A 27,646-nucleotide genomic window follows, 5' to 3' on the forward strand; every position below is an offset into this window, starting at 1 on the left:
TTCTGGCGTAAGTTTTGAAAACTCCCGCGTGAGCGGACTGTGGGTCAGCGGGGAAATAGGCGCATATTTGCGTGCGCGAGTGGCCAGGTATAACGAGCAGCCATTTGCGACCATCTGAGCCAAAGCTGCGGCTATAGAGGAGATGGCCACGAATCATGAAGTGGCAACTGCGGAGCGCATGTGACGGAGAAGAAACCGTTGGGTTGGAGATAAAGGTGATTGGTTTGGTTTATTGGGGTTTAACGTCCCAAAGCGACTGAGGCTATGAGAGACGCCGTAGTGGAGGGCTCCGGAAATTTCGACCACCTGGGGTTCTTTAGCGTGCACTGACATCGCACAGTACACGGGCCTCGAATTTCTCCTCCAAAGAAATTCAGCCGCCGCATCCGGGATCGAACCCGCGTCTTTCGGGACAGCAGCCGAGCACCATAGCCACTGAGCCACCGCGACGGCGGAGATAAAGGTGAGAAGAGAAGCGATCCAGTTGTCAGCACGTTGCGCTGAGGGCACGCCACTGCATGGAGGTGACAGCGGTGCGGCGTCAGAGGTGGAAAGGCTGTCAGTCTTGGCCGAAAGTGGGCAGCGGGACAGGGCATCAGCGTCTAGATGCTCGCGACCGGGCTGATCGACGACGCGGATGTCATATTCCTGTAGACGAAGAGCTCACCTGGCAAGACGGCCGGATAGGTCTTTCAAGGGGGACAGCGAACAAAGCGCATGGTAGTCCGTAACAACGGCAAAGGGGCAGCCATAGAGGTAAGGGCGGAATTTGGCAAGGGCCCATACAATGGCTGAACACTATTTTTCGGTTACAGAATAATTGGATTAAGCCCTGGGGAGTGTGCGACTGGCATGGGCAATGACGTAGTCATCGAAGCCAGATATGCGCTGAGCGAGCACTGCGCCGAGACCAACACCACTGGCGTCCGTGTGGACCTTGGTAGGAGCGGTAGAGTCGAAATGGCGCAATATAGGCGGCGCGGTGAGGAGGCGCCGCAAGGTGTTGCAGGCGTCTTCTCAGGCTAGAGACCATAGCGAAGAATCGGAACTTCCGGACAGAGAGAGAGTTTATTGACGGGAAAGGCAGAGAGGTTGGCCGGAAAATTTAATATCTGGCCTGCTACTCTGCACTTGGAAACAGGAAGAGGAGTAATAAAAGAGGGCCACGATAGGGGATGATAATGATGGGAGGAGGAACATGAAAAAAAAAGGCACACTTGCTAATATTACAAACGCGAGTCAAGGCCCGTGTCGCTTAAAAAGCGTGAGAGCGCTCGCTTTGCCTGTAGAGTTTTCGAACTATCTGGCCAAGCGCCGAGGATGAAATTCTCCGAGAGGGGACTGGTGTCAAAAGACTTCAAAATAGATGCTAGCATGAGTCTTTCTCGTGCATATACTGGGCACGCCATTGAAACATACTCTACAGTCGCTAGCACGCCACATGTGGAACAGTCCGGAGAGTCCGTTTGTCCATTTAAGTGCAAGTACTTGCGCGATGGAATTAAAGTTGCGAACAAACCGACGAAATACGAGCATAGGCCGAGGAAGCTCCGTAGTTCTTTGATGGAGATAGGTTTGGGAAAGGCAGCCACAGCGCGAAGTTTCGCTGGGTCTGGACAATCGCCTTCCTTGGAGTCAACGTGGCCTAACATGGTCAGTCGACGTAGTTGAGCTGCAAGCCGGCGTCGGAGGGGCAGGTCAAGACGGGCTTCAGGTGAGTAATTTATATGTCAAAGTCGGAGGGAAAGATGACAATGTCGTCGAGGTAGCAAAGGGACACCTTCCACTTCAGTCCACGCAGAATGGTACCCGTCATCCTTTCGAAATTCTCCGGGGCATTACAAAAGCCGAAAGGCAGCACGGTAAGTTCATGCACGCCGTCTGGCGTCACCGCTGTTCTGGGGCGATCGGCTTCTTTCATGAGGACTTGCCAGTACCGGATTGTAAGTCGAGGAATGAAAACAGTCGGCCCCGTGCAAACAGTGCAGAGCATCGTCTACGCGCGGCAGGGTATATACGTCCTTCCGTGCAATGTTATTAAGGTGGCGGTAATCCTCACAAAAGCGTATGGAGCCATCTTTATTTTTCACAAGCACCACAAGCGACGCCCAAGGAATGCCTGAGGACTGAATGATGCCGTTCTGAAGCATATGGTTAACTTGCCCATCAGTACCCTGGAGCTCATTTGCAGACATACGATAGGGACGCAGTGGCGCATGGGCACCAGTGTCGATGCGATGGATGACTGTTGAAGTTTGGTCCAAGGAACTGCAGTGAGAGTCGAAGGCAGAATGGAACCGATGAAGGAGGGTAAGGAGCTGCGTCCGTTGCGGGGGAGGAAAATCGGCGTCAATGGAGCGAAGAAATATCTCGGTTGAAGACAGATCGGGCGCTGAAGAAGGTGGGCTGAGGGCTGTAATGACGAAGTGTGGCGTATCGTCACCCTCGTCGGGGAAGATCAGAGACTCGATGGGTTCGATACTGCCGAGGCATTCCCGAAGGCGCAAAGTGGTAGGGGAGGAAAATGGTTTAGAGGCCGGAAGTACAGAGATGCCAGCGGATACATTCAGTACAGCGTATGACAATGGAGGACACTTTCGGTTCAGAAATGTAGGGGCCGGTGTGAAGAGTACAGCGTCATCGCAAAGTGTGTCGTAAGAGAGATGAACAAAGACGAAAGAGTGTGGAGGAAGGTCGATGGCTACGGTGGCGAGAGCTTTAAAAGAAGAAACAGAAGGAGTAGCATACGCGTCCGGCAAAGGATAGGGCAGAGTACAGAGTCTGACTTCAGCTCGAGCACAGCCGATAAAATCTTATGGCGCTAAAGAACATCGCAGCCCGTAATAACAGCACGGGAACAGGAAGGCAACACGACGAACTCTATCGCGGAGAGGAAGTCCTGCATCTCAACACGAGAGGTACACGCTGCGGACGGCTTGATGTGCTGAGCGCTGGCCGATGGCCGCGGGCAGCGATAGTCCAGAAATTGACGTTTTATGCGAAGCATATTACTAGAGCTACACTACAGCCCGTCGAGCGCGGCGGTGGAGCTACCATTGACCACGTGACGTTTAGCGTGACCACGTGACACCACGTGACAACATGACGTCACAGCAGAGGAGAGATGGGCTGCCGGCTCGCGCGGTCGGCCGCGGCGGTGGAGGCTCCACATCAGAGGCGCGGCGGCTGACCACGTGACAACATGACGTCACAGCAGAGGAGAGATGTGCTGCCGGCTCGCGCGGTCGGCCGCGGCGGTGGAGGCTCCACATCAGAGGCGCTGCAGCTGACCACGTGACGCTACAGCAGCGGTATAAAGCTGAGCTTGCCTCGCTCTTCGGGCACTTACGAGGCGGCCAGGTGTTGCGATGGCGCCTAGAAGCAGGGCTGATTTGAACGAGAAGCGAAAGCTTCAGCGTGCCACAGAGACCAATGAAGAGCGGGATGAACGTCTGGCTAAGCGGCGTGCTCAATATGCGGCTCGGCGACAACGTTCTACAACAACTGAAGAACAAAGCGAGGAACTTTACCAAGCCTAGCCATCAATATGCTTCGCATCTGACTAGGCTTAACCTTAGCTAAGCCTCAGCCATTTTTTACTTTCCTTCCACTGAATTTTTCATACATTACAGAAATCGCAGCACCTGTGCATGAGCGAAGTTTTCGCCTCAGGAACTGCTGCACCTAGCTTTCGTCCTCAGTAGTGTTGGGGCGACGTCGCGTAGGTGTGATGGAGCGGCGTATCACCAAAGGGGAACGGTGTCAGAGGGCTCAGCGGTCCGTAGAAAGGGGACGACTCGACGGCCCGGAGTACTGGCTCTTGGAAGGCCAGCACGCGGGAAATTGAGGAGGTGGTGTTGATACTGAGAAATGACGGTGCCAAAGCCGTGGCACGTGGCCAGGCAAGCCGCAAGTGTGGCAAATAGGCGGATTGTCGGCGGTACGCCAGGGATTGCTGACTCGCGGAGCCGGTCGAAGATAAGGAGCCGCCGCTCGCACAGGTACAGGAGGCAAGGGGCAGAGGCTGCGAAGTATGGCGACGACCTCGGCGTACGTCAGCGGAACGGTGACAGATGGCGGCGGACAGGCGACGACGTCGGTGTAGGTCAGCGGAGCCGCAACAGGTGGTGGCGGATTGGCGGGTGGAAGAGCATTAGCAACTTGCTCTTCAATTGCATGTCGGAGAGCTGGAGCCGAACATGGTGGTGGCTTTGAAGGGATCGGTAGAAGTGAAAGCTGACGCGCCACTTCTGCAAGAACGAAGTCTTTTATCTCATGCAGCAGCGAGGAGGTGTCAGTTGCAGGCGTCAGCCCCGCAAGCTACTCAACTTCTTGTAATAAAACAGCGCAAGGACACAGGACGAGAACGACGAGTCAACATCTGAGTGCTGACGAGTCAACATCCGCTGCTTGTGCAGCTCTTCAAAGCTCTGGCACAGAGTGACGACTTCAGCATCTGTGGGCAAGTCGCGCGCTAACAGCATCTGAAAAGGATCGTGTCAATGTCCATCAAGATGTGTTTTATCTTTTCAATTACCGACGTGTGGAGGTTTACACGTTTGCATAAGTCGATGACCTCTTCGATATATAGCTTGCAAAATCTTTCGTCTACGTGCTACGACCTCTCGAGACAGCGTTATTCGACGCGGAGCTTCCTGACTGCCCGACGACCAAAGACTTCCGAGAAATTCGCCTTAAAGGCAGACCAAGTATGGAAGACCACCTCGTGGTTCCTATACCACAGGTTAGGAACGCCGCTAAGATAACAGATAACTTATTGAGTTTGGTAACATCGTCCCTTTTGTTGTACGAGTCGCCGCGGTGGCTCAATGGTTATGGTACTCGGCTGCTGGCCCCAAAAAACGTGGGTTCGATCCCGGCCGTGGCGGCTGAGTTTCGATGGAGGCGAAATTCTAGAGGTCCGTGAACTGCGCGATGTCAGTGCACGTTAAAGAACCCCAGGTGGTCGCAATTTCCGGAGCCCTTAACTACGGCGTCCCTCATAGCCTGAGTCGCATTGGGACGTGAAACCCCCATAAACCAAACCATTTGTTGTACAGCCTCATCCGTTCGTAAGATACGAGCCAGTCTTCTACATCATGCTCATCGGTCCCACTGAAGATGGCGGGTTCCACTGGCGAAGGGAGCTGGCGTAGACAACAGCATGGCCAACTTGTACAGGTTGATGTTGAACGTCCTCAGGCATCGGGGGTGTCTGGAGAGTGCTGCGGCGGAGGTTCGAGGATGCTACCCCACACCACCGCCAAATGTGAGATGGGAGTTTATTTAAAGGAGCTGGGACGACAGGAGCAGCGGCGAAAACAGTCCGAGATCAGCCAGGTCGAGCAGAGAGACATGGGGCGACGGCAATACCGCCTAAGCTCAGGTTCATCTTCGTATATCGCACGAAGGTGCGTATTTACAATTTTTTAATTTTGTTCTTTATTTCTAATAACATTACTTTCAGCATAGCCATAATGCAATGCAGATACCAGGCACACCTTTGTTCACCAAAAAGCAATGCGGTTTTGTGGCCTATGGGTTACATGCTTGCCTCGCAGTCTGAAAGTGCTGTGTTCAAGTCCGCGCACCTTCCGTCGCAATCTTGTGTTCCTTTGATACCACGGTCACGTCATCTGGGTTGTTTTGGGACCGCTTTTAATTTCAGCAACGCCGTGTTCCGTTGCCAATGAGTTATATAATGCTTTCAAGTTAACATCATGAAGCTTAATTACACCGCCATCGGAAGCACACAATGAAGAGCGAAAAACGCGATATTCCGGACGTTGGCACCGTTCACGATGCTTTCGGAATTAGAGCAACGGCTGTATTTCTGCAAGTGTAGCCCGCCAAACATCTCCGCGTAATTGCAAAAGCACAGAAGCATTGTAAAAAGCCCTGCGAGAAAATCATTAAAATCCCACATCCAGGCTGCCCACGCTGACTGGTGGTCATTTTGGGGCAGAAGAGCGACATACCGCCTCCCGCGTTTACACCCCTGGATAACGGCACCTTCTTCTTAAGTGTAGCGGTAGTTCATGATTCAAAATGGCACAGAGGGACAACGTTGGGTGCACCGCAGCGAAGAGCCCGTACACTCACAATTGTCGGTAGCGATACATTCGCCGGGGCGTGCAGCATAGTTGGACCGACGACCAGGCAGCGGGGCTCCCATGTCCAGAAGTGGGTGTTCATCACCAGTAGGTCGAGCGGGTATTCCCTGCGCAAGAAAGGGACACAGGCTGCATTCCTGCTGTGCGTCGACTCCTACCCTCCGCTCTGTGTCTCGAGCTATCTCGATGCTTCACAGCCAGACGTCAGCATCGAATTCTAGAAGTGCGTGCTCGAGAAGCAGAGAGGAAGGAAAGATTGAGGAGAGATGTGTGTGCGAAACGTCTCTCTTCCTACTGCCTCGCGATGTGTTCTTTTGTGATCAATCTTTTTTTACCTCCTCCGGCATGCGGCGTTTTCGTTTTGCCTGGCATGACTGTAATGTAAGATTTATCTGGAATGATTGTAATGTGACAAAGACGAAGATGAATGTGAGCTTCAGCAGCATCGTTATCGCCGCGTGTGTCTTTGCTGGACCTGGCAATCCTCTGACAGTTTTCGATGCTGCTCGTGTCGTCCAAATTCCTTGCAATAATCCTCCGTCTTATATTTGGTGGAGGTGCCGGGTCACAGCCATGGAACTCCGCAACCGTACTCTCCGGGCACTGCGATGCCTGACGATGTTCAAGAACAAACCCTGAAAGTTGGCCCAGTTGTCTGTACCTGCTCCCTTTGCCAACGGGACCCGGCTATCTTCAGCGGGACCGATGAGCAGGATGTTGGATTGACTCAAGTTTTACGAACGGGTGAGTCTCGACAACAAATGGGACGTTGCGACCAAAAAAAATTATAACATCATTTTTATCTCACCGGCGTGGCTAAACTGTGGTGCCGGAACCACGATGTGGACATCCGAACTTGGTCTCCCTGTAATGCGAAGTTCTTCGAAGTATTTTGTCGTCCGGCTGCCAGAAAACTCCGCTCCGAAAAACGCCGGGGCGAATGGTCACAACAGGTCGTCGAAAGCTTCACAAGCTACAGGACTACTTGACCTATGCAAACGTGCAAACCTCCGCACGTCGGAAGCTGACAAGATGAAACACAACCTGAAGGATATCGGCGACGATACCTTCCAAATGCTGTTAGCGCGCGACTTGCGCACAGTTTCCGAGAAGCAGCGCAAACAGAGGGTCCTGACTTGTTAGCACGCCAGGCAGATAGTCGCTTGATGGGCTGACGCCTGCTGCTGACAACTCCACGCTGCTGCAACAAAGACTTTACTCGAGAAATGCCGCGTCAGCTCTTCCTTCTGCCGAGACCTCCGAAGCTTTGGCTCTCCGACATGCCACACAAAAGCAGGTTGCTGAGGCTCTTCCGCCCGCCCATCCACCACCACCTGTCGTCGCTCCACTGACATAAGCAGACTTCATTGCCAGGCCTCAACCGCCTTCGTATTCTTCGCCTCCAGTACCTGTGCGAACAGCGGCACCTTATCTTCCACCAGTCCTCGAGTCAGCAGTCCTTGGCGCACCATCGACAACAGGCCCACTACACTTGCGTATAGCCTGGTGTAAGGGATCGTTAGTGTACGCGGGGCCATCGGAACGCGGCTGGGAGCGCTCAAAGCGAAGCGTCTCGTTCCTTGGAACGCGGCCGCTCGCGAACGCGCCGGGAACTACGGGTGTCCCCCGCCCCGCGGTACCGTTTCGTGCACGTGCTGGCGCGAAAGTGTATTTGTCTTTGTTTTTCACTTTTATCGTGGCCATGCTCTCGGTAAACCAATCATGTGAGCAGTGTAACATGATTGGTTGCTACGAAATGTGGGCCGGGCCTTTAGGTCTTTAAAACCGGACCCCGGAGCCGGAAACGGGGTTCTGCGCTAAGGTGAGATGCTATGCATCTTCGGCAACGAAGAGTAGGGGCCTCCCCTAGTGTTAGCCAGTTCCGCCTTTTTGCTGTTTTCTATATTTTCGCCGTTGTATCTAACTTGTATATTCTGTAAATATTTGTACATAAATCTTCAGTTATTCCCTTTTTTATCCCTGCGTGTCAACACATCTTGAGACCGTCTCTGACGGGGCACCCCTGGTGCGAAGATCAAGCTTCAGTCTTCGAGTTACCAACCGTCTCTGGCGGGGCACCTCTGGTGCAAAGAAGAAGAAGAAGAACCTAGGAAACTTTACTGGCGCAGTCGACGAGGATCCTGCGGTCATCGGAAGACGGCGCAGGAAGAAGATTGAACGCAGGGAGAAAGGCGACGATCAGGCAACGGCAGCGTTCGAGAAAGGACCTGCGGAGAGACGGCGGCAAGGACGCAAGGACCACGGCAGTAGTCCGGCGACGCGGGACTGCATACGGTCCAGAAAAGCAGCGCGTCGATAACTTGACGGTCAGCGGCGGCGGACCAGCGGCGTGCGACAGCTCATCGCAGCGTCCGGGGAAAGCGGCGGTGGACTCCGACGCCAAGGAGTTGGCAATGCGGATCGACGCATCGAAACCGTGAGTTTCCTTGGTCGCATTGTTCACGTCCCTGTGTTCGAGCCGGTAGGACAGCTGAGGGGTACGGAAGGCGGTATGGAGAGTTATCCAAGCCGGCCCTCACTTGATGTGAAGTACCGAGTAGAATTGGCGAAGGCGCGCTTAGCTTATTATCAGGCAGAGCTTGCAAAAGTGAATGGAGGAAAGGCGCCGCTATGCGAGGAAAAACCTCCGGATTTGCAGGCGTTGGAAGCAAGGCGCCAGCAGCTAGAACTCGAGCTGGCCAAGCTCAAAGAGTCTAGGAGAGCTAGGCAACTAGCCAGGGAGAACTTGCCCGAGTCCCGAGTGGAGAGGCCGCCTGTGCTGGAACGCGAAGGCAAAGACCTGTCAAGCACAGGTCAAGAAAACAGCCAGGCAGAAGAAAAGAGAAAGCCAGCTGTCCACGAAACTGTAATCTCTCGTGAAGAAAGTATCGTGACGGAACGCAGCGTCGCAGTATTAGAGGCGGTGAACGCGCACTCCGACGATCCAGCTGCACAGGTTAGCTCTACCCCAAATGACATCAGGGACGCGGACGCGAGTTCAGGAATAAAAACTCGGTCTGAGGCCAGCTGCGAAAAAGAGCAGTTGGTTCAGCGTGAAACGACCAGCGACGACAGACGTCAGATTGGTGAGCAAGAGACAGCAGGAAACCTAACGTTGCCGCAACGGCAGACAGTGTCGGGCAGGTGGCAGGACGCGCCTCGTAACGTTAGTGCTGGCAGGAGCGTTCCATCCGAGCCAGAGAACGGAGGTGGGTCTGTTGCGCCTAGCAGACCGAGCGCCGCGCAGTTGTTGAACGCACCCGACGAGTGTCCCTCCAGGTACTTCGAGGACAAGGAGATGCGTGGCGACTTGCCACAAGGCAAACTAGGGTCAAGCGACTGCCAGGGAGCTCATGCAGCCTCAGACTATACCACGAAGCCGGCAAGCGCTGATCAAGCACGGAGCGGCAATTTGAAGGTTTGCCCGTGCAGTAAAGTTACAAATGGCTCCAAGCGAGGAAGAGTAGCTGGAGGCAGGTGCGTGGCCTTCACGTTGAAAGTCAGCGCGTGGAGCAGTACGTTCCGTGCTGCAGTACGCCAAATCCCGTGTGGCAAAAGCGGCCGCACTGATATGATTACACTGGACAGGGGCTATGCTCCTTACGCAGCAAGCGTCTCGTATTGGTGCGCCGAAGAGAGCGTGCCCTCAAGGGCCTCGCGTGAACAGGGATTTGGACCCATCGAGTACCACAACATTTTCGATCCTGGAGGGCAGCAATTTTTTAGAGCGCAGCTCTTTGGCGTCCGTTCCTGGGTTTCGCGTCGTCGTCGGCCTCGTAACCAGCTCCGCCCCCCTTTCATCCCCCCAAGCGCTATCGTCGTCAGCGGCATCAGTCAGTCGCTGCTATCTTTTCCCTCCTCCCTTTATCGTGTTGTCCGCTTGCTGCGCGCGCTTCTGCTCCCATCGTTTGCCGCTGGGTGTACACGCCGCCCCCCTCCCCCCTCTTCCTGCGAGTCTCCGATTGTCAAAGCGCCGGCTCGAACTTAATTCCTTTCTTCGCTCCTCCTCCAATGCAACCCCTGTGCGGTGGCAATCAGAGAGCCAGATCGGTGGCGGCGGATCTGTATATGTGCACCGCCCGAGCCGAAATTGCGAATACGTGTGAAAAATAAAAAAAAATTCTGTGATAGCGCATACATGTGTTGCTCGATTTCTTTGCCTCAATCTATCGAAAAGGTGAAACAGCTTATTTGCTGCGCTCAAATTTCGCATTAGGAAGTAACGTAATCGTCGGTAATTTTTTTTTTGTTATCGCCCCGCTGTGGCACCAGCCTAATGAGCCGAGTGGCAGTTAGGCGTTAATTGTGATGAGACGCGTAGTGGCTCGAACGCACACAAGGACGCTCGGTGCGACTAAGGAGGCTCACATGGCCACTTACGGACGTCGTGCGAGTGCTACTGAACGCTCAAGTTGCGAGTGTCTGTGTGTGTGTTGTGTGCTCGTTCGCGAGCAGGACGAGGGTGTGTACTTTGAGGTGGTGAACTGGGTGCAACCCACCAATTTGGACGCCGTGTTACGGCGCACGGCAGGCATGCCACCGTGTGTATTTGTGGAATTTGCTTATGTTGTGTGTGCATTTTGCATTTTTTTTGTTTTTGGTTTTGTTGGTGCCAGTGCTGGTTTAGCTGCGGCATGTCACCCACAGGGTGGTTTTGTGACCCGTACCGATCCCTTTGTTATAATTCTAAAAGTGGCATTTGAGCCCTTTGTAGAATCTTGGGAAGGGCGTGTAAGGGATCGTTAGTGTACGCGGGGCCATCGGAACGCGGCTGGGAGCGCTCAAAGCGAAGCGTCTCGTTCCTTGGAACGCGGCACTACCGCCTGCGCGCTTAACCACCGGGCATCGCCTCTCTCGCCGCCTGATCCGGCTACTGATTTTAATCCGGCTATTACTTTTCGGGAGATCTCTCTCCTGTATCAAAACGCTCACGGCCGATACCCACCCCCCTGTAAAGGCCTCAATCCCTCAAGCCCAATCCCTTCAATCTGACCTGGATTCAGTAACAGCATGGTGCTCAACCTGGCTTATGCAACTTAATCATTCAAAAACTAAATTGATGTCTTTTACTAACCGAATGTCTCGAATTCAAACAGCATACTCCTTAAATAATACCTCACTCGAGCTAGTCACCACGTATAAGTACTTAGGACCTCACCTTCATTCAGACTTAGCATGGAACCACCATATTAACCTTATGCTTGCATCTGCTAATCGGTCATTAGGTCTCTTAAAACATAACCTAAAGCATGCTCCTCCTCACCTCCGTGCTCATGCCTATACCACTCTAATTCGACCTAAAACTGAATATGCCTCTGCAGTTTGGGACCCTTACCAATCGTACCTAATAAATAACATTGAATCATTGCAGAACCGCGCCGTTCGTTTTATTTACTCCGATTATTCACGTAACACCAGCGTCACAGCCTTAAAGAAACGCGCAGGTCTCCAGGATTTATGTCTCCGCCGTAAAATTGCACGACTGTCACTTTTTCATAAACTTTATCATCATCCATCACTTCATAACGACTTTTTTTTTCTTTGCCTACTTCGATTTTTGACCGCCGCGTCATCCCTTTAAAGTTAGACGTTTCACGTGCAGAACATTTATCTATGCGCATTCATTCTTACCACGCACAATATCTGACTGGAACACTCTGCCTTCACATATCGCAACCACCACTGATCCTGATAAATATTTTAAACTTATATCTTCAATAACTACCGCTTAACTCTTCGCATACATTGTTATTTTATTTGTTCATGGCTTCCTTTTTTGCAGGGTTTGTGACTAAAAAGATTCATTGTATTAGTGTTCTGTTTGTATAATTTTAATAATGCAGTAATCTTCGTTCTTTGCCGCGCTGCCATTCTTTTGATTCTTTTGCTTACTTATATGTCATGCAAAGTGTCTTATTTGTGCTTTTGATTGATTCTTTTGCTTACTTATTTCATCCAGTGTGTCTTATTTGTGCTTTTGTTGTTTGTTTTATATTTGTGGTTTTTCTTTTATTCTGTTCAATTGCCTGTGCCCCCCCCCCCCCCCCCCCCCTATGTAATACCCTCTCGAGGGCCTTTAGGGGTATTCTGTATAAATATAAATAAATAAATAAATAAGGCAGAGGAGCGTTGGCTACTTCGCCTCTACACCAACACGGTACTGTGCCCGGCAGTGCTCAAACATTTCAATTCGGCCTTTTCGGGCGAGTGTCCACACTGTGGGGAAGTGTTTGCGGACACGTATCACATGGTGTGGGCATGCCCTGCCAATCCTGCTTTCCCACCCCACCCCCACCCCACCCGAGAGGACTGGGAGGCTGCCCTGCTCGGCTGCTCAACTCTCCAGGACCAACGAGCCCTGGTGACAAGAGCCCGGGCCGCCGCGGAGGCCACAGGGGTCCCGGACTAGGGATCCCTCCTAGTGATTGTGAGGGCCGGGCCCTTCAGGCACGGTCCAAGCAATACCTCTCTTGTATATAGTATAAATAAATGTTTTACACCACCACCGCTCGCGAACGCGCCGGGAACTACGGGTGTCCCCGCCCCGCGGTACCGTTTCGCGCACGTGCTGGCGCGAAAGTGTATTTGTCTTTGTTTTTAACTTTTATCGTGGCCATGCTCTCGGTAAACCAATCATGTGAGCAGTGTAACATGATTGGTTGCTACGAAATGTGGGCCGGGCCTTTAGGTCTTTAAAACCGGACCCCGGAGCAGGAAACGGGGTTCTGGGCTAAGGTGAGATGCTACGCATCTTCGGCTACGCCGAGTAGGGGCCTCCCCTAGTGTTAGCCAGTTCCACCTTTTTGTTGTTTTGTGTCTTTTTGCTGCTTAGTGTGTCTCCAGTGCCTTAACTTGTATCTGTTGTAAATTGCTGTACATAAACTGTACATAAGTATTCGCCTTACCCCTGCATCTCAACCCATCGAGAGACCGTCTCTGACGGGGCACCCTTGGTGCGAAGAAATAAGCTTTAGTCTTCGAGTTAAACAGACCGTCTCTGGCGGGGCACCTCTGGTGCAAAGGAAAATAAAGAACCCGTGAAACTTTACTCCTGGTCAAGTGGCACCCTACCTGCTCGAGCTCCCGGCTACTGGGCTTCCACAAGTCAGTACTCCGGACCTGCTGAGCTGCCATCAAGTCACCTGTTCTCACTGTTTTTTCCTTTCTCTAGACACTGTTCCTCTTCGTGAGACGCCGCTGAATCTCTCCTATGCAACGTCGCCCCAACACTAATCAGGAGGAAAACTAGGTGCCGCAGTTCCTGAGGCGAGAACTGCTCCCCTGTAGCGCTTTCAAATGGGTCATCTAATCAGCTGCTACTGTTAATGAAATTTCTGTTGAGGGCATTTCTGTTGTGGCGCAATGTACTTCTGCGATGCACAAAAAGCTTTGTCGCTCGTCGCCAAAGACGCCAATTGCTGGCCTATCGCTGCGCATAGCCAGCGCTCAACACATCAAGCCTCCGCAGCGTCCACTGGTCGGGTTATGGTTCACGACTTCTTTATTCCATAGAGTTCGTCCTGGTGCCTTCCTGTTCTTACACTATTATTCTTGGCTGGAATTTTAAGTTGCGCCATGGCGCTATCATCGACTGGGATTGAGCTGAAATCGGGTGCTCTGCTACTCTGCTTTCCCGGACGGTACTCCTTCTGTTTAAAGCCCTCGCCACTAAAGACATCGACGTTCCTCCATGCTCTTCTGCTCTTGTTCAAGTTTGTTGCGACTCGCTTAGCGGCAACACTGTCCTTTTCACAACCATCCATACTTTTCTGAACTGCAAGTGTCTTCCACTGCCATGCACCGTACTGACTGTATCCGCTGGTCTTTCAATACTCTTGGTCTCTAACCCATTTTCCTCTCCCACCGCTCTGCGCATTGGTGACTACCTCGGTAGTGTGCAGCCCATCGCCTCTCTGCTCAGTCGCTAGGAGACTTATGATACACCGCACTTCGCCATGAAGCCCGTATAAGCCCACCTTCTTATGCGGCAGATCCCTCTTCTACCGAATGGTTCTTACGCTCTATCGACGGTGATCTTTCTCCGCTGCAACGGACACAGGTTCTCACCCTTCTTCATCTGTTCCGCTCTTCCTTCGACGCTCACCAAAATTCCTCGGGCCGAACTTCCACCGTCACCCATCGCATCGACACTGGTGCCCAAGCGCCGCTGCGGCAGCGCTCCTATCGTGTGTCTGCAACCGAGCGCCAGAGCACGTCGACCAGATGCTCCAAAAGGGCATCAATCGGCCATCAGCCCTAAAGCAGCCCTTGGGTATGACCTGTTGTGCTTTTGACAAAGAAAGATGGTTCATGCACTTTTGTGTGCATTACAGCTGCCTTTATAAGATCATGCGAAGTACGTCTATCCCCTACTACGCACAGACGCTCTTGTATGTCTGCAAGGGGCAGAACTCCTTTCTTCTCTCTACTTACGTTCTGGGTATTGGCTGGTTCCCATGTAAGCGGCCGATCACCCCAAAACAGCTTTCCTGACCTCTGACGGCTTGTATGAATTTATTGTGATGCCTGTCGGCTTTTTTAATGCCACTGCGACCTACGAAAAGATGACGGATACCGTTTTGCGTGGACTTAAGCGGAAGATGTGCCTATGGTACTTCGACAACATTGTCGTCTTTTCCCTCAACTTTGACACCAATCTATACCGCCTGAAGCATATCTTGACCTGCTTCTCTGACGCCGGCCTGCAGCTGAACTTGAAAACAATTCCGTTTTGCTGCACGTCAGGTGACTCGTTTAGGACACGTTGTCTCAAAGGAAGGCATTTGTCATGACCCGGCCAAAGATAGTGCTGTGGATGCTTTTCCCAAACCTAGGTACCTCCCTCAAAGACCTGCGCAGCTTCCTTGGTATGTGCCCTACTTTCGCCGGTTTATTCACCAGTTTGTTTCCATTGCTGCCCTTTTAACACAAATTCTGCCCGGCCGTCCAGATTTATCGCTATGGTCTCCAGTTTGCGACGACACCTAAAACATTTGCGCCGCCTCTTCACAGCGCCGCCCATACTGCGCCATTTCGACTCGACCGCTCTTACCGAGGTCCACACGGACGCCAGTGGCGTTGGCCTCGGCGCCGCACTCGCCCTGCACATCTCTGGCTGCGGTGAACAGTTTGCATATGCAAGCCGCACACTCACGAAGGCTGAATACAATTACTCTGTCAGCGAAAAACAGTGCTTGGACAATGTATGGCCTGCCTCTAAGGCATCTCTTTTCACGTTGTCACGGACCACCATGCGCTCTGTTGGCTTCCCCCTTGAACGACCCATCCCGCCGCCTTGCCAGGTGGGCTCCTCGTCTGCAGGAATTTGACATCCGCGTGGTCTATCGCTCCGGCGGGAAGCATCAAGACGCTGATGCCCTGTCCCGCTGCCCACTTCCAGCTGAGATCGCCGAGCTTTTCCCCTACAACGCCTCCCCGCCATGGCTTCACATCAGCGACATGCCCTCAGCGCAACTTATATACCCCTGGAGCGCTTCTGTTCTCGACTTACTCTCCAACCATACGGCTGCTTCACCGTCACGTGCTCTCCTCCGCCGTGCTGCCCAACTTCGCGATCATCTCCTCTATTGCTACAACTACGGCTCAGACGGCCGTAAGTGGTTTCTCGTCATTCCTCGCCACTTGCGCACGAAAATATAGCCCTATTTACACGCTGACCTATAGTGTGGTCACCTGGGAGTTTTCAAAACATACACCCTCATACGGCTGCTATACTACTGGCACGGCATGTAGACCTTCGTCCCTAAATACGGACGGTCCTGCCTCGCCTGTCAACACCGTAATACGCTATCTCATCGTTCTGCTGGAAAGTTGCAGCCGCTCCCTTGCCCACCACGCCCTTTCGACTGCATCGGCACTGATTTCTATGGCCCGCTTCCTTACACTGCGGCCGGAACCATTAGGCTAACGCGGTTCATCATCTCACGAGGTATGCAGAAACCGCTGCCCTTCTGGCTGCCACAGCGACAGACGTTGCCTCCTTCCTTCGGTAGCGCTTCGTCCTTCGTCACCGGAAAGTCATCAAGCGGTCACCACTTCCAACGAAAGACTTCTGGCCTTGGGCGTGGTAAACACTTTCCAGAAGATTCAAGAATCCCCATTAGTCGACCAATACACGCGTCTTGCACACACCACGTACGGTCGCCGCCTCTTGGACTGGTTACACATCAATTACGCCTACCACATTGAGGAAAGGGAGAGAGTTCCTGAACTTTGGAGGCGCGCCCTCCGGGTCGTCACCAGACGCGCGCGGAAGCGTTGGCGCGATACTATGGTAACCAAGACCCGTGGACGTTAGCGGCCCACACCACAGAGGGTGCTACACGGCCGCAGCCGTACACGACACAAACACTGTTAACGGGTTCACATTCAAAGCCTAATGCGCAACACGCGGAGGAGATTGCCATTGCTCTGGATGTCACTAATCCCAAGTCGAAACACATCATCACCGACTCGCGAGGGGCCTGTTGGAACTATGAGCTGAGATGGGCTCCCTCCCCCGCTTGCCCGGCGCATACTGCAGTCTATCTGCCGACGTGTAGCTCCTACTCCGCGCAACCTAATTTGGGTCCCCAGTCTCCAGGGAAACGAACAGGCCGATCAGGCTGCCCGCGCACTCTCTACCCGGGCTGTTTCCCTGTCCTTGGAAGGCTACTCCCAATCAGGCAATCTGGTCCTTACATTCAAACACATCTCCGATTACTACAAGGAGGAGCACCGGCGCTACCCGGCCCCTTGTAAGGAACTGAATCGCGCTTACGAGCGCCTCTACATCCAAATTCTCACCAACACTGTACTGTGCCCGGCGGTGCCGAAGCGTTTCAAGACATCCTTTGATGGCACGTGCTAGATCTGTAGGGAGGCGGCTGACACCTTCAACATGGTTTGAGCGCCTCAATTGAACCCATCTACACCCCCAACCCCACCATAGAGGACTGGGAGGCTGCCCTGCTCAGCTATCAAGACCTCAAGGCCCAAAAGGCTTAGGTTCAACGGACGCGGGCCTGCGTTGTATGCCAATGGGACCCCGAAATAGGGTCTCTATCTAGTACTGTTAGGGGAAGTGGCCAATAGGGTCCTACCCCAATGACCTCTCTGTAAATATTTAATGGAGGATAAATGTTTTCCACCACCACCACCTTCGTCCCGATGCACCTCATGAACTGCTTAGCGACCCAGGCGGCGCATTTTTAGCCGATTGTCAAGGCCCTGCTAAGCCAGTGCAACATAATTCATCGAACCACATCCACCTGTCATCCACAGACCAGCGGCCTCACCAACTGATTTTTAAGGCTTTTTGAAAGACTGAAATCTGTGCTGCATTTACGTATTTACGTATATGTACTTTGTCTTCACAGACTGACTGCCCTATCAGCATACAAGCTGCATGTTTGAGCGGATGCGTACAAACTGTGCTGTACCATCTGATGAAATAATATATTCGAAGTTACTTCACTCCCTCTTCCCTCTCAACGAGTCTTTGTCCTCTGATTGAAGACATGCACTATTTAAAGCCTGCAAATGATTACAGCTTTATCCAGAAGAGAAGTCCTCTTGGCTAAACGTTGGCAAGCACCCTGAGGCTTGCAATGAAAGAAAAGGGGGAGCATTGACGGACTTCAGTAATAGTGACCATCATCATCATCATCAGCCTGACTACGCCCACTGCAGGCCAAATGCCTCTACCATGTCTCTCCAATTAACCCTGTCCTTTGCCAGTAGCGGCCACTGCATCCCCGCAAACTTCTTAATCTCATCCACCCACCTACTTTTTGCCGCCCCCTGCTTCGCTCGCCTTCTCTTGGAATTCAAATCAAATCAAATCAAATTTATTTTCCAACAAGTGGATGGTCGCCTGGGCTAAAAGCTGTACAAACAGCTTGACAAAGGCCCAGGAAACCAGTACACAACATAGCCAGATCAAATAGTGTTATACAAAACTGTTATACAATGCATACGTCACTGTAGCACGAGATGAAAAGAAAACAAAAAAGTTGATCAGTGCTAAAATCAATAGAAAAAGCTCAGCAAGGCAGAATGTTTGTAACTGCGAGTATAATATTTAAAGCAAGAACACACGTAAGGATAGATTATATTTGCACGAAGTAGGTTCTCAATTGCTTAGGACTAAAACCAACAGTGCCTTTATATTTGTTGAGAAAAACGGAAAGATTATGAGCCAAGGATTGTAATTTGTAGTCTGTTCTAAAATGTTAACCTCCGTTAACCTTAAGCGACTATAGATACCAAATTTTATTGCTTGTTTTCTTCTTTTCAATGATGCGTTAAACGTTAGAATCAATGGATTACCGCGCCGCACTAGCCTATGACCGCTAAATAATTTAAAATTATATTTCTTCTCTCGTACTGTTTCGGATTCATCCATCGAACGATGGCTGTGATGTGCAGTTGTTTAGGTCACGTGGTGCACTAGAAACAACTGTAGTATAATCGCTGATACGTAGTTTTAATTCACTGCAGCATTTAAGCCAGCCTTTTTCAAGGCCTGGAATGACAAAAAACTGCCTATCAGCAATTATACAGCTGATTTTTCATTCCTCAAGTGACTTAAAGGTCAAATAGACGTCCCAGCCATCGTTTGGTTGTTGAAACCGAAATCGGAACAGCTTCAAGAAGCAGTTCAATTACAAATTATTTAGCCGTCGCAGGCGAATACCACGGGGTGCACAATGTATACTAATGTCTGAAGCATCGTTTGAAAGCAGAAAACGCGCAGGCAAAAATTTGGTGCCTATAGTCCTTTAAGTATCGTGGTGGAGCAGCGCAAAGGACGGGACACAAGAAACAAGGAAGGACGTACACAGCGCCTGTGTACGTCCTTCCTTGTTTCTTGTGTCCCGTCCTTTGCGCTGCTCCACCACGATGCAACAGCACCAACTAGCCCAGCAACTTGCTCTTCAGTCCTTTAAGGCCAGCGGTTATCTTGCCTTCGCATTACATGCCCTGCCCAAGCCCATTTCTTTCTCTTAATTTCAACTAGGATGTCATTAACCCGCGCATGTTCTCTCACCCACTCCGATCTCTTAACGTTACACCTATTTTTCTTTCGATAGCTCGCTGCGTTGTCCTTAACTTAAGCTGAACCCTCTTTGTTGGCCTCCACGTTTCTGCCCCATACGTGAATACCGGTAAGATACAGCTGTTGTATACTTTTCTCTTGAGGGATATTGGTAAGCTGCAATTCATGAACTGAGCGAAACAGCTATATGCGCTCCACCCCATTCTTATTCTTCTAGTTATTTCCCTCTCATGATCCGGATCAGCTGTCACTACCTGCCCAAATAGACATTCTCTTAGTACTTCCAGCATCGCGCCATCAATTGCGAACTGCTGTTCTCTTGCTAGACTGTTGAATATTATTTTGGCTTTCTGCATGTTAATTTTTAGCCCCACCGTTCTGCTCTGCCTGTCTAATTCATTGATCATGCTTTGCTGTTCATGTGATCAGTGACTTACCAAATCAATGTCATCAGCGAATCGCAGATTACTTAGGTATTCTCGATTAACTCTTATCCCCAACTGTTCCCATTTCAGGCCCCGGAATAGCTCCTGTAAACAAGCGGTGAATAGCATTTGCGAGATCGCGTCTTCAAATGGGCATATGGGCTCCTCCCCATTCTCATTGTTCGTTATTCCCCTCTCATGATAGGGATCAGCAGTCACTACCTTCCCTAAGTAGACACATTCCCTTATTACTTGCAGCACCTCGCTACTAATCGCGAGCTGCTGTTCCCTTGCTAGACCGTTGATCCCTTGCTAGGCTGTTGAACATTACTCTTGTTTTATGCATGTTAATGCCACTCCACAGTATCATCTTTCAAACCCTGGTCTGCAGACCACATTTTACGTGGATATTTTTCGAGACTAGCCCTATAACTATGTGGAGGGGCAGCAGCTGTTTTCGTTCCCATCTCACTACGGGTAATCGTAGGGCGTGATTTGGCTCGGTGGATCCAAAGAAGCTCTCACGTGTACAATGTCTTGATGAAGCTGGCTATCCCTGGTCGTTCGGCTGCGAAGTTGTCGTATATGGCCTGCAGTCCCAGAAGAATATAGTTGCGCTTGAGCAGGTGGCCTGTCTGCCGTTTGAAGTGCTCTTGCAGCGTGCGGAACCTCTGCACAGGAGAGAGAATAGCAGAAAGGCAGGTGGGCGGAAGCATTTTGAGCGTGAAAGCACATATCCATCTGCCAGTATGTTGTGTGCTGTGGAGTAGACAAGTTGAAGCACCAACAGTCTTTCCAGTCAGTTTTAAGGGATATTCGAAAACGTGCAGAAGCGAGCACTCTAATGGAAAGACGCATTATGCGGATTGCTGAGACATGGAGGCCAATAGAAGGCGGTGGCATTGTTTTTTTCCCTCGAAATGTTACCAGTTAACTGTTTGGTGGAGAGTTTGTTCATGCTACTTATTGCTTAGCCTTAAGGTATTTTATGTTTGCATGGCACATAATTGTTTTCTAAAGCATTGTGTAAATTTCCATTCAAGTTATAATCGATACTTCGTCAATACTGTTTGCTATACAACTGGTGTGAACTTTTGAAATGTAATTCTTGTTAATGTATATTTTGTTACTTTGGTATTACCCATGTTTTAGTCATAAATTGTGTGTGAAAGATATTTTATTTTTCTTTAGTAGTCTGCATCATCAGGTCATCAGAAACTGCCTCGTTGGTGGTTTTGTAGGCCTTTGTCAAGCTGTCAGGAACAGCTTCTTGCCTATAAACCCGCCAGAATCTTTCTGGAAAATAAATTTGAATTGAATTGAATATTAGCGTGAACTTGTGACGCGGCGTGGCAATTCTGCTGGCCGCGAAGAACCGTGCTGCTTTCTGCTCTCATGTCGCCGCCATGCTGACAGAAACGAGCCTCGATCGATACAGTGTGGTCACATTCTTGGAGACAATGCGTCTCTATCTATATTTATTTGACGAAATACATCCTTTATACCAGAGATAGACACTAAAACTAACGCGTGGGAGATTATTGGGAAAAAGTGCAGGTATGCAGTGACATTGCTGCGGGACCACAAGCAGCAGTCGAAATTAAAATCATCGAATACCGAAGACTCAAAATAGCGCTCCTGTGCTCAAATTCGGACAGTGAAGTAGTGCCTCCTCGCTGCGGCGGTAAAAATTGGCCGGGTATAGTGCAAAGCCAGCTCTGGATATATCAGACCGCCTTTCTGCGTTTTCCTTGTCCCGTGGTGAGTGCGAAAGCAGCGCATGACACACATCACTGTGAGTCCGCTGCAGCATAACATTACGAAAACGGATGCTGCCGTCGTCTTCCGGGCAAGTGTTGGAAGCCGAAGCCACCGGCGACGGCGATATGGCGGAGGAGTCCACCATCTCTCAACATCGTCACCGTTGCAGCTGCTACGTCGTAGGTGCCACGAGTAAGAACGCAATCGCTATGTTACTCTGATGTCTTCGTTCTAAGTGCACGAATCGTAGTGACTGATGCGCTGGGTGTATACGGGCATCTTGACGCACTGGTCGAGCGAACCATCGTTTGCGCTATGCTCGCTGTTCCGCCCTGCTTCTAGCTAGCCATAAGGCAGATTAAATTTAGGCCACCTTATTGAGAAGTTCCGCAAGTAAAAACTACACCGTGTCAGGAATGAAAAATGAGGGCTATACAACAAAATGCAATTCGCTTAACAAGGTATAGATATCTCATTGCGAGCCAAAAACTTTTCTGCCAAGCCGAAACAAAGCTTGACTCCGGCACATTCATGATTCGGTGTCACCAGAAGCGAGGGCAGCACTTCGACCGCTGCATCAGCTGCTACAGGCACGCTCAAGAAAGCCGGCTTGGCGAATTAGATTAGATGTCCCCCACAAAGGCATGAGCATTGGCCCCAGATTTGCAAATGCGCGATGTCATTGTTGAGACAAATGAGCAGCAGATCGAACGAAAAATAAAGCATGCTTAAAGTCTCAGTAAAAAAATTCTCGCGCTTTAATTAACAAGTAACAACGTCGTGGCAATTTAGGACACATTTGTATAATTTGGTGCTTTTCAATGCATACTAAACACCCAAATATTCATAGCAATGAACATGTTCTAGTCTTGTACTACCTGGAGAAATATCCAATTCATTAAGGTTAATTATCATTCATTAAGATTATTTTATTATCTTGTATCTCGAGCGAAAAACGGTATATTTCGTTTCGGTAAGGTTCAATGTTAGTTCATTCCCAATTAACAATGTAGTAACGCTCGTCATTTCTTCATTATGGTGGCCGTTATTTCTCTTATAGAACGTCCGACAAAGTCCAGGACCATGTCATCAGCATACATGAAAGCTTTCGAGTGCTTTAGCATACAAGGAAAATAATTTATGTAAAGGATGACTAAGATCGACCCGAGGACTGAGCACTGCAGCACACCTGTTAAAACTATTTGCGAACTAGATAGGAAGTCATTTATCGTCGTCAGTTACTTGCCATCTGACAAGTAACTTTTGAGCAGCACGTATAGGCTGCTCCTCCTCTTAGTTATTGATGTAATTTTGCATTCTTATGCTTAAAACTCACAATACGGGATGCATTACTTTCACATGTGTAGACATGTTGGCTCACCTGGCATCTTTGATTCCTAACTCTTTGTGGTCTTAAGTAAAGCAGAAACGCAATAGAAGCATTGTGAAGTGTTGAAACAGTGTCTTCGGCTTTATATTTAGTGATTTCATGTAAAAGAACTATAAAACAATGTGAGAATCCGCGATTTTAGGTAGAGGTTACGTGAAATATGGTTTGCTTCTTATTTGATGTACACCAGACAATATTACGTTTTCATCGTGGCGTAAACAAGAAAGAAATTTTCTCTTTTCGGCAAATTGTCAAATCCATGAGCTGCAACTGCAATGCCACATCCAGGGTAAGAAAGCTGATCATGCTTTGTTTTAGGGACAGCAGATGTACTTTCAACGTCAGAAGAAACGTAAAGAGGGTAACTGAAACGCGAACGCAAGAACACAACAATCTTCGCTGATGGAAAATTACCACAGGCTGGGATCGTTAATACTACGGAGTGATTTCCGCGACATCGAAATGAAAATCAAGTACGGCAGTTTTTAGCATTCATAAACTAAAATATCGTTCTGTTTTTCAAGCTTCAAATCGCTTGTTCGCGCTTCATGTGATGCTGAGAGCATATCTCCAGTACATCTGTTCACTTTTGTGACTTGGCAATTTGTGGATGCCGGTCAGAAGGCCAGAATCCAGTGCACTTTCCTCATGGCACTGACACGGTTCACATTTCCTGTACCATCAGCATCATCATTAGCCATTACAAAGAGTGATTGCATATAAAAATTACGAACTTAATTCATCCGGAGGTGCAATGGAAAGCAATTAGACAATTTTGATGAAGTCATTACGGAAAGCCTGGGTCATGAAAAACTGAAATGAAATGAAATGAAATGGAAATGAAAAATTGAAATGTCTGCACTAAGAGGTGAAATCCTAAAGGCAACAATCTCGTTTGCTGCCTTTTGCTACATGTCACATTCAGAGCGAAGATATAGCGTGCCATCGTGGTACAGTCGCGGGCAAAAAATATTAGCACAGATCATTGGCGATTAGAATTCGTATATCTCACCTCGCGGCGCTGCGGTACGCAGACCTGCCTGACGGGCCGTTTCCATGTTTGCAGCGTAGGGGGGGACGGCATGAAGTAAGCTTTATCACGCGTGCACCGCCCGAGCGTTGAAGTGCCGACCCTACATGACTGTGCTTGCGGCATTTATTTTGGTTCCGTTATCATGAGCTGAGATGGCTTTTTTTCTATTACTGTTTTTTTTATGTCCGCGATGGTCGATCAAAAAGAACTCGCGGGAACAATAGATGATAGCGCTGCTTTTAGCCAGTAACTTTGCTGTCCGTGGCAGTCCGCTGAACCCCCCTTATACTGTAGAATGGGAACGGCCCGGCACTCTCGTTATCAGCCTCTTCGCCACCCGCAGCGCCACGCGTTGTCATTCCGGCGCTCTGGTGTTCCGTCATGTGTGATAATCTTTTTTACCCGCGACTGTACGGCCACAGAAGACGACGATAGCCCCAGTACGCCTGCCAAGCACGCGCAGACTGGATTTCGTGGCTATGCACCCTGGCTATTCCAGCCACTGTACCCTGGCCAATCCCCCGCCATGGGTATGTGCCATTAAGCCTGAGGACATGATCATCATCATCATTTCGTGGCTGCTTAACTGCATGCCGGCGGCGCGCCGTCCCGTTCGAGCCTGGCTTAGCGGGTCATGCCAAATATATTTGCGGAGACCTGACAACGACTTGTGTCTGTGATGCATCTCCACAAACTTATTTGACATTAAATTTATATATGCGCATACCTACATGCCTATGGGGCATTCTTCAGGGAACTTACCACAGTGCTGTGCCACGCACACATAAAAATGAAACAATACACACCATCCAAAACGAGGATAGCAAAACAGAGCGGCACTTAGTGATAACAGACCATATGAGTAACAGCCCGATGTGAACTGATATTAATAACTGGTTGACTTCGCGCGTACTTAGAAGGCGTCGCATCGCTCGGATGTGTGTGCACATAGATCGATTCTCGCGAGAGGGAGAATCCGGCGCGCGCCTGTGTTACTTCGTCGTAAGGCATTCAGGCCGCCTATTTCGTTCATCGCAGCGGATGAGTTTACACACCTTGAGAACGGCCAAATGATGCTTGTAGTTGCGGAAAAGCTTGTCCGTGGTCCCACGCAAATAGTTGACGCCGTGCTGCCTGACGTTGGCGTCCCACTGCCGGGCGAAGGCAAACACCCCGGACTCCAGGCGCAGGTCGACGTCAGTGTCGTTTGCACGCCTGAAAAGCAAAGGTTGTTCGCCCTTTCAACACGCTACTAGAAGTAGTGACATTTTGCGCAATCCCGACATCGCTCTTACGGGTAGCTTGAATCAACACCGGCTACACTTTCGAGGCCGTAGTGCTCGCTCCGTCACGTCACGAGGTGCACAAGAAAGGACAAACTTAATTTTTCTAATTCGTAACTCGGGCGCAGATGACTCTGCGAATGCGACAGCCCACTTTGCTTATCTCTAGCGTCCCTCTAGCCGCGTTTACATGAATGCGACAGCAGCGCATCGCATCAACTTTTTAGCGCATCGTATTCATGTAAACAGTGATAATGCGCTAAGAAAGCGCATCTCATCAATGCGCCAGATGGGGGTAGATCTAGTTGGCAAGTCGACTTCAGCGGTGAATGGAAACAGGTTTGGAGGTGTCCCTCCTCCTTCTTGTCGTGCCTATACAATACCCCCCCCCCCCCCCCCCCCGCCGGATAACAAAGCAGACTTGGCTCAAGATAGGGGGTCGCTGGACCTTTCTGCCGCGGGCAATAGGCAAAGGGTCACTGTCCCACCGGACTTGATGCTGTACGTGTGAACAGTAGCGCATCGGCTCCACAGGGTACGCTAGGAAATGCGATGCGCTGTTGTCGCATTCATGTAAAAGCGGCTTCTGTCATCCGTGGTCGGCGCATTCCTCCAGATAATAGCGCTTATCACATGACCAGCTGGAGCGCCTTCATTTCGAGTCGATGTTGCACACGCCAGGTAATCTAGTAACGTTGGCGCACGCCTGTCTCCACCTCGTGACGTCATCGCCTTAAAAGTCCGGTCGTTTTTTGAACCCTCCGAGAAAGTGGAAAGGAGGAAAGAGTGGACGAGTAATGTGGAGAGAATGAAACTGAAGGGACTGGAAGAGGAAATGGGAGCGGAATTGCACTGCTGGCGCAGACCCCGCCGCATCAATGAAAACTATCGCGTGCAACTTTTCTGAAGTTGCTTGCTCACGACTACCTGCGTTTTGCGTAGTTTTAGCAGGCCGGTTTTACGCAGCAACTTGATCTGCCGGGCTAGTTGGTTCATACTGAAATAAGGTTTAACTGTGCGAAAGCGTAACGCAAGAGGAAGAAACCCATGCGACACTTAGAAGCGCAGGCCGGGACTGACATGTGGCTACGGCATAAGAGATTACGGGATCCGGTCTTGCTTGAGCTCTTCACTATCTACCCAAGCAAGATGGGATGCAGAGATCTCCCCCTGTGCCATGGGCCACATGTCAGTCCCGGTCTGCGCTTCTAAGTGTCGTATGTGTTTCTTCGTGCTGCCTTACCCTTTCGCGCAGTTAAACCTAATTTCGGATTTACGGTCCGCTCATTTAAGTCCGACCTGTTCTGTATAAGCGTAGCGGAGGTGCACTGAACATGCTTTAGAGAACAGTTTCGCCGGTACGATTAAGCGGGACCATTTTAGAGCAAGCGAATCTAAGCCGTTTGAACTTGCGGCATCACCTAGCGGCGACAAATAAAACCGCTTTGACAAAACATGTCAATATTAAAGTTGTTATAGTTCACACCTCTTTATTCTTGCTTTCCTGGCATTTCCTTCATGTTAAGTGAACGTATTTATTTGAGGGATACCTGAAAAAGAAGCTGAATTACGATGGTTAGATTATGGTCGAGAGAGGGTGTGGTAGATGGTCCTTGGCGATCACAAAATGAACAAGGAAGGGGAAAACCTCAGGTTGCTTGAGCCAACGTTTCGACAAGAGGACTTGTCTTCGTCTGGGCAAAGCGTTCATCATTGGCAGGGATTAAGTAGGGCCTTCGCTCCGAGGAGGAAGGCCCCGGGGGTGGGGAAGGAAAGTGGTGTGAGAGGGGATGCGTGTCAGGAAGGGGAGGGAGGTGAATCTTGATTCGTTAAGCTGCTATAGTGGAAAAACTTATATCCGGGGGGGTGTGTAATGAACAAAGGCTTTGAAGGGGCTTCGACGGGGGGAAGGCGCTGGGTGGACCTGTAAAACTGAGATAAGAGGATTAGTCAGCGTGGCACAGGGAAATGAGAACAAGGCAATCAAAATAGGCTGGCACTGGAAGGAGAAAGAAAGGGGGGCATTTCTAAGGAAGGACAAGGCAGGAGGGGGGGGGGATGGCTGGAGTTCAGAGCAAGCAAAAAGGTGGGGGCGGAGGGGTAACAGGAATGTCATGGTTTCCGAGAACTGATAGTAGGGGATTAGGGGAAAAGAAGAAAAAAAAAGGTGAACAAAGGGAGAGGTTGAGAAGGCGTTATGAGTTTGCGCGCCATTCAAGGTAGAGAACTGGTAGCGAAAGTTCCATAGGGCACCAGCGTGACGACGGAGCTAAGCAGGAGTATCGTAGAGCCACCTGGGAGAGGTGTTATTTTCAAGTAAGAAACAAAATTGCGTGACGTCATGATGACGTGTAAGTGGCGCTGATTTTGAATACATTGTTTTTAGATGGCAAAAACAAAGCCAATGATGAGTAAGACAGAGCGATGCTCGGGCAAGTCGGCAAATAATTGACACCGTAACTCTTCAGTCGATTTAACTTGACAAGAAGTTTGACTGCCAAGTGAAGAGAGACGCACCCTATATGCGACAAAAGGAACTAACTACACAGCCATGAACACGGAACTGTCAGATTTTCGGGCC

The 27,646-nt window shown here is 50.3% G+C and overlaps 1 protein-coding gene across 1 annotated transcript in view; it reads right to left on the reverse strand.

Annotated features, from left to right (window-relative positions):
* The window catches only part of LOC149367686 (uncharacterized), a 139,114-nt gene that overhangs the window by 22,028 nt on the left and 89,440 nt on the right, over positions 1-27,646 (reverse strand). Inside the window, exons 8-10 of the mRNA XM_089567394.1 lie at positions 24,838-24,997; positions 20,124-20,269; positions 6,103-6,220 (exon numbers count right to left, since the gene is read on the reverse strand). Coding sequence (XP_089423520.1) covers positions 6,103-6,220; positions 20,124-20,269; positions 24,838-24,997 — 424 coding nt within the window. The remainder of the gene's footprint in view (positions 1-6,102; positions 6,221-20,123; positions 20,270-24,837; positions 24,998-27,646) is intronic.

This window comes from Amblyomma mixtum, chromosome 1, assembly GCF_055824585.1.
Source record: "Amblyomma mixtum isolate Tamu chromosome 1, ASM5582458v1, whole genome shotgun sequence".
NCBI lineage: Eukaryota > Metazoa > Arthropoda > Arachnida > Ixodida > Ixodidae > Amblyomma > Amblyomma mixtum.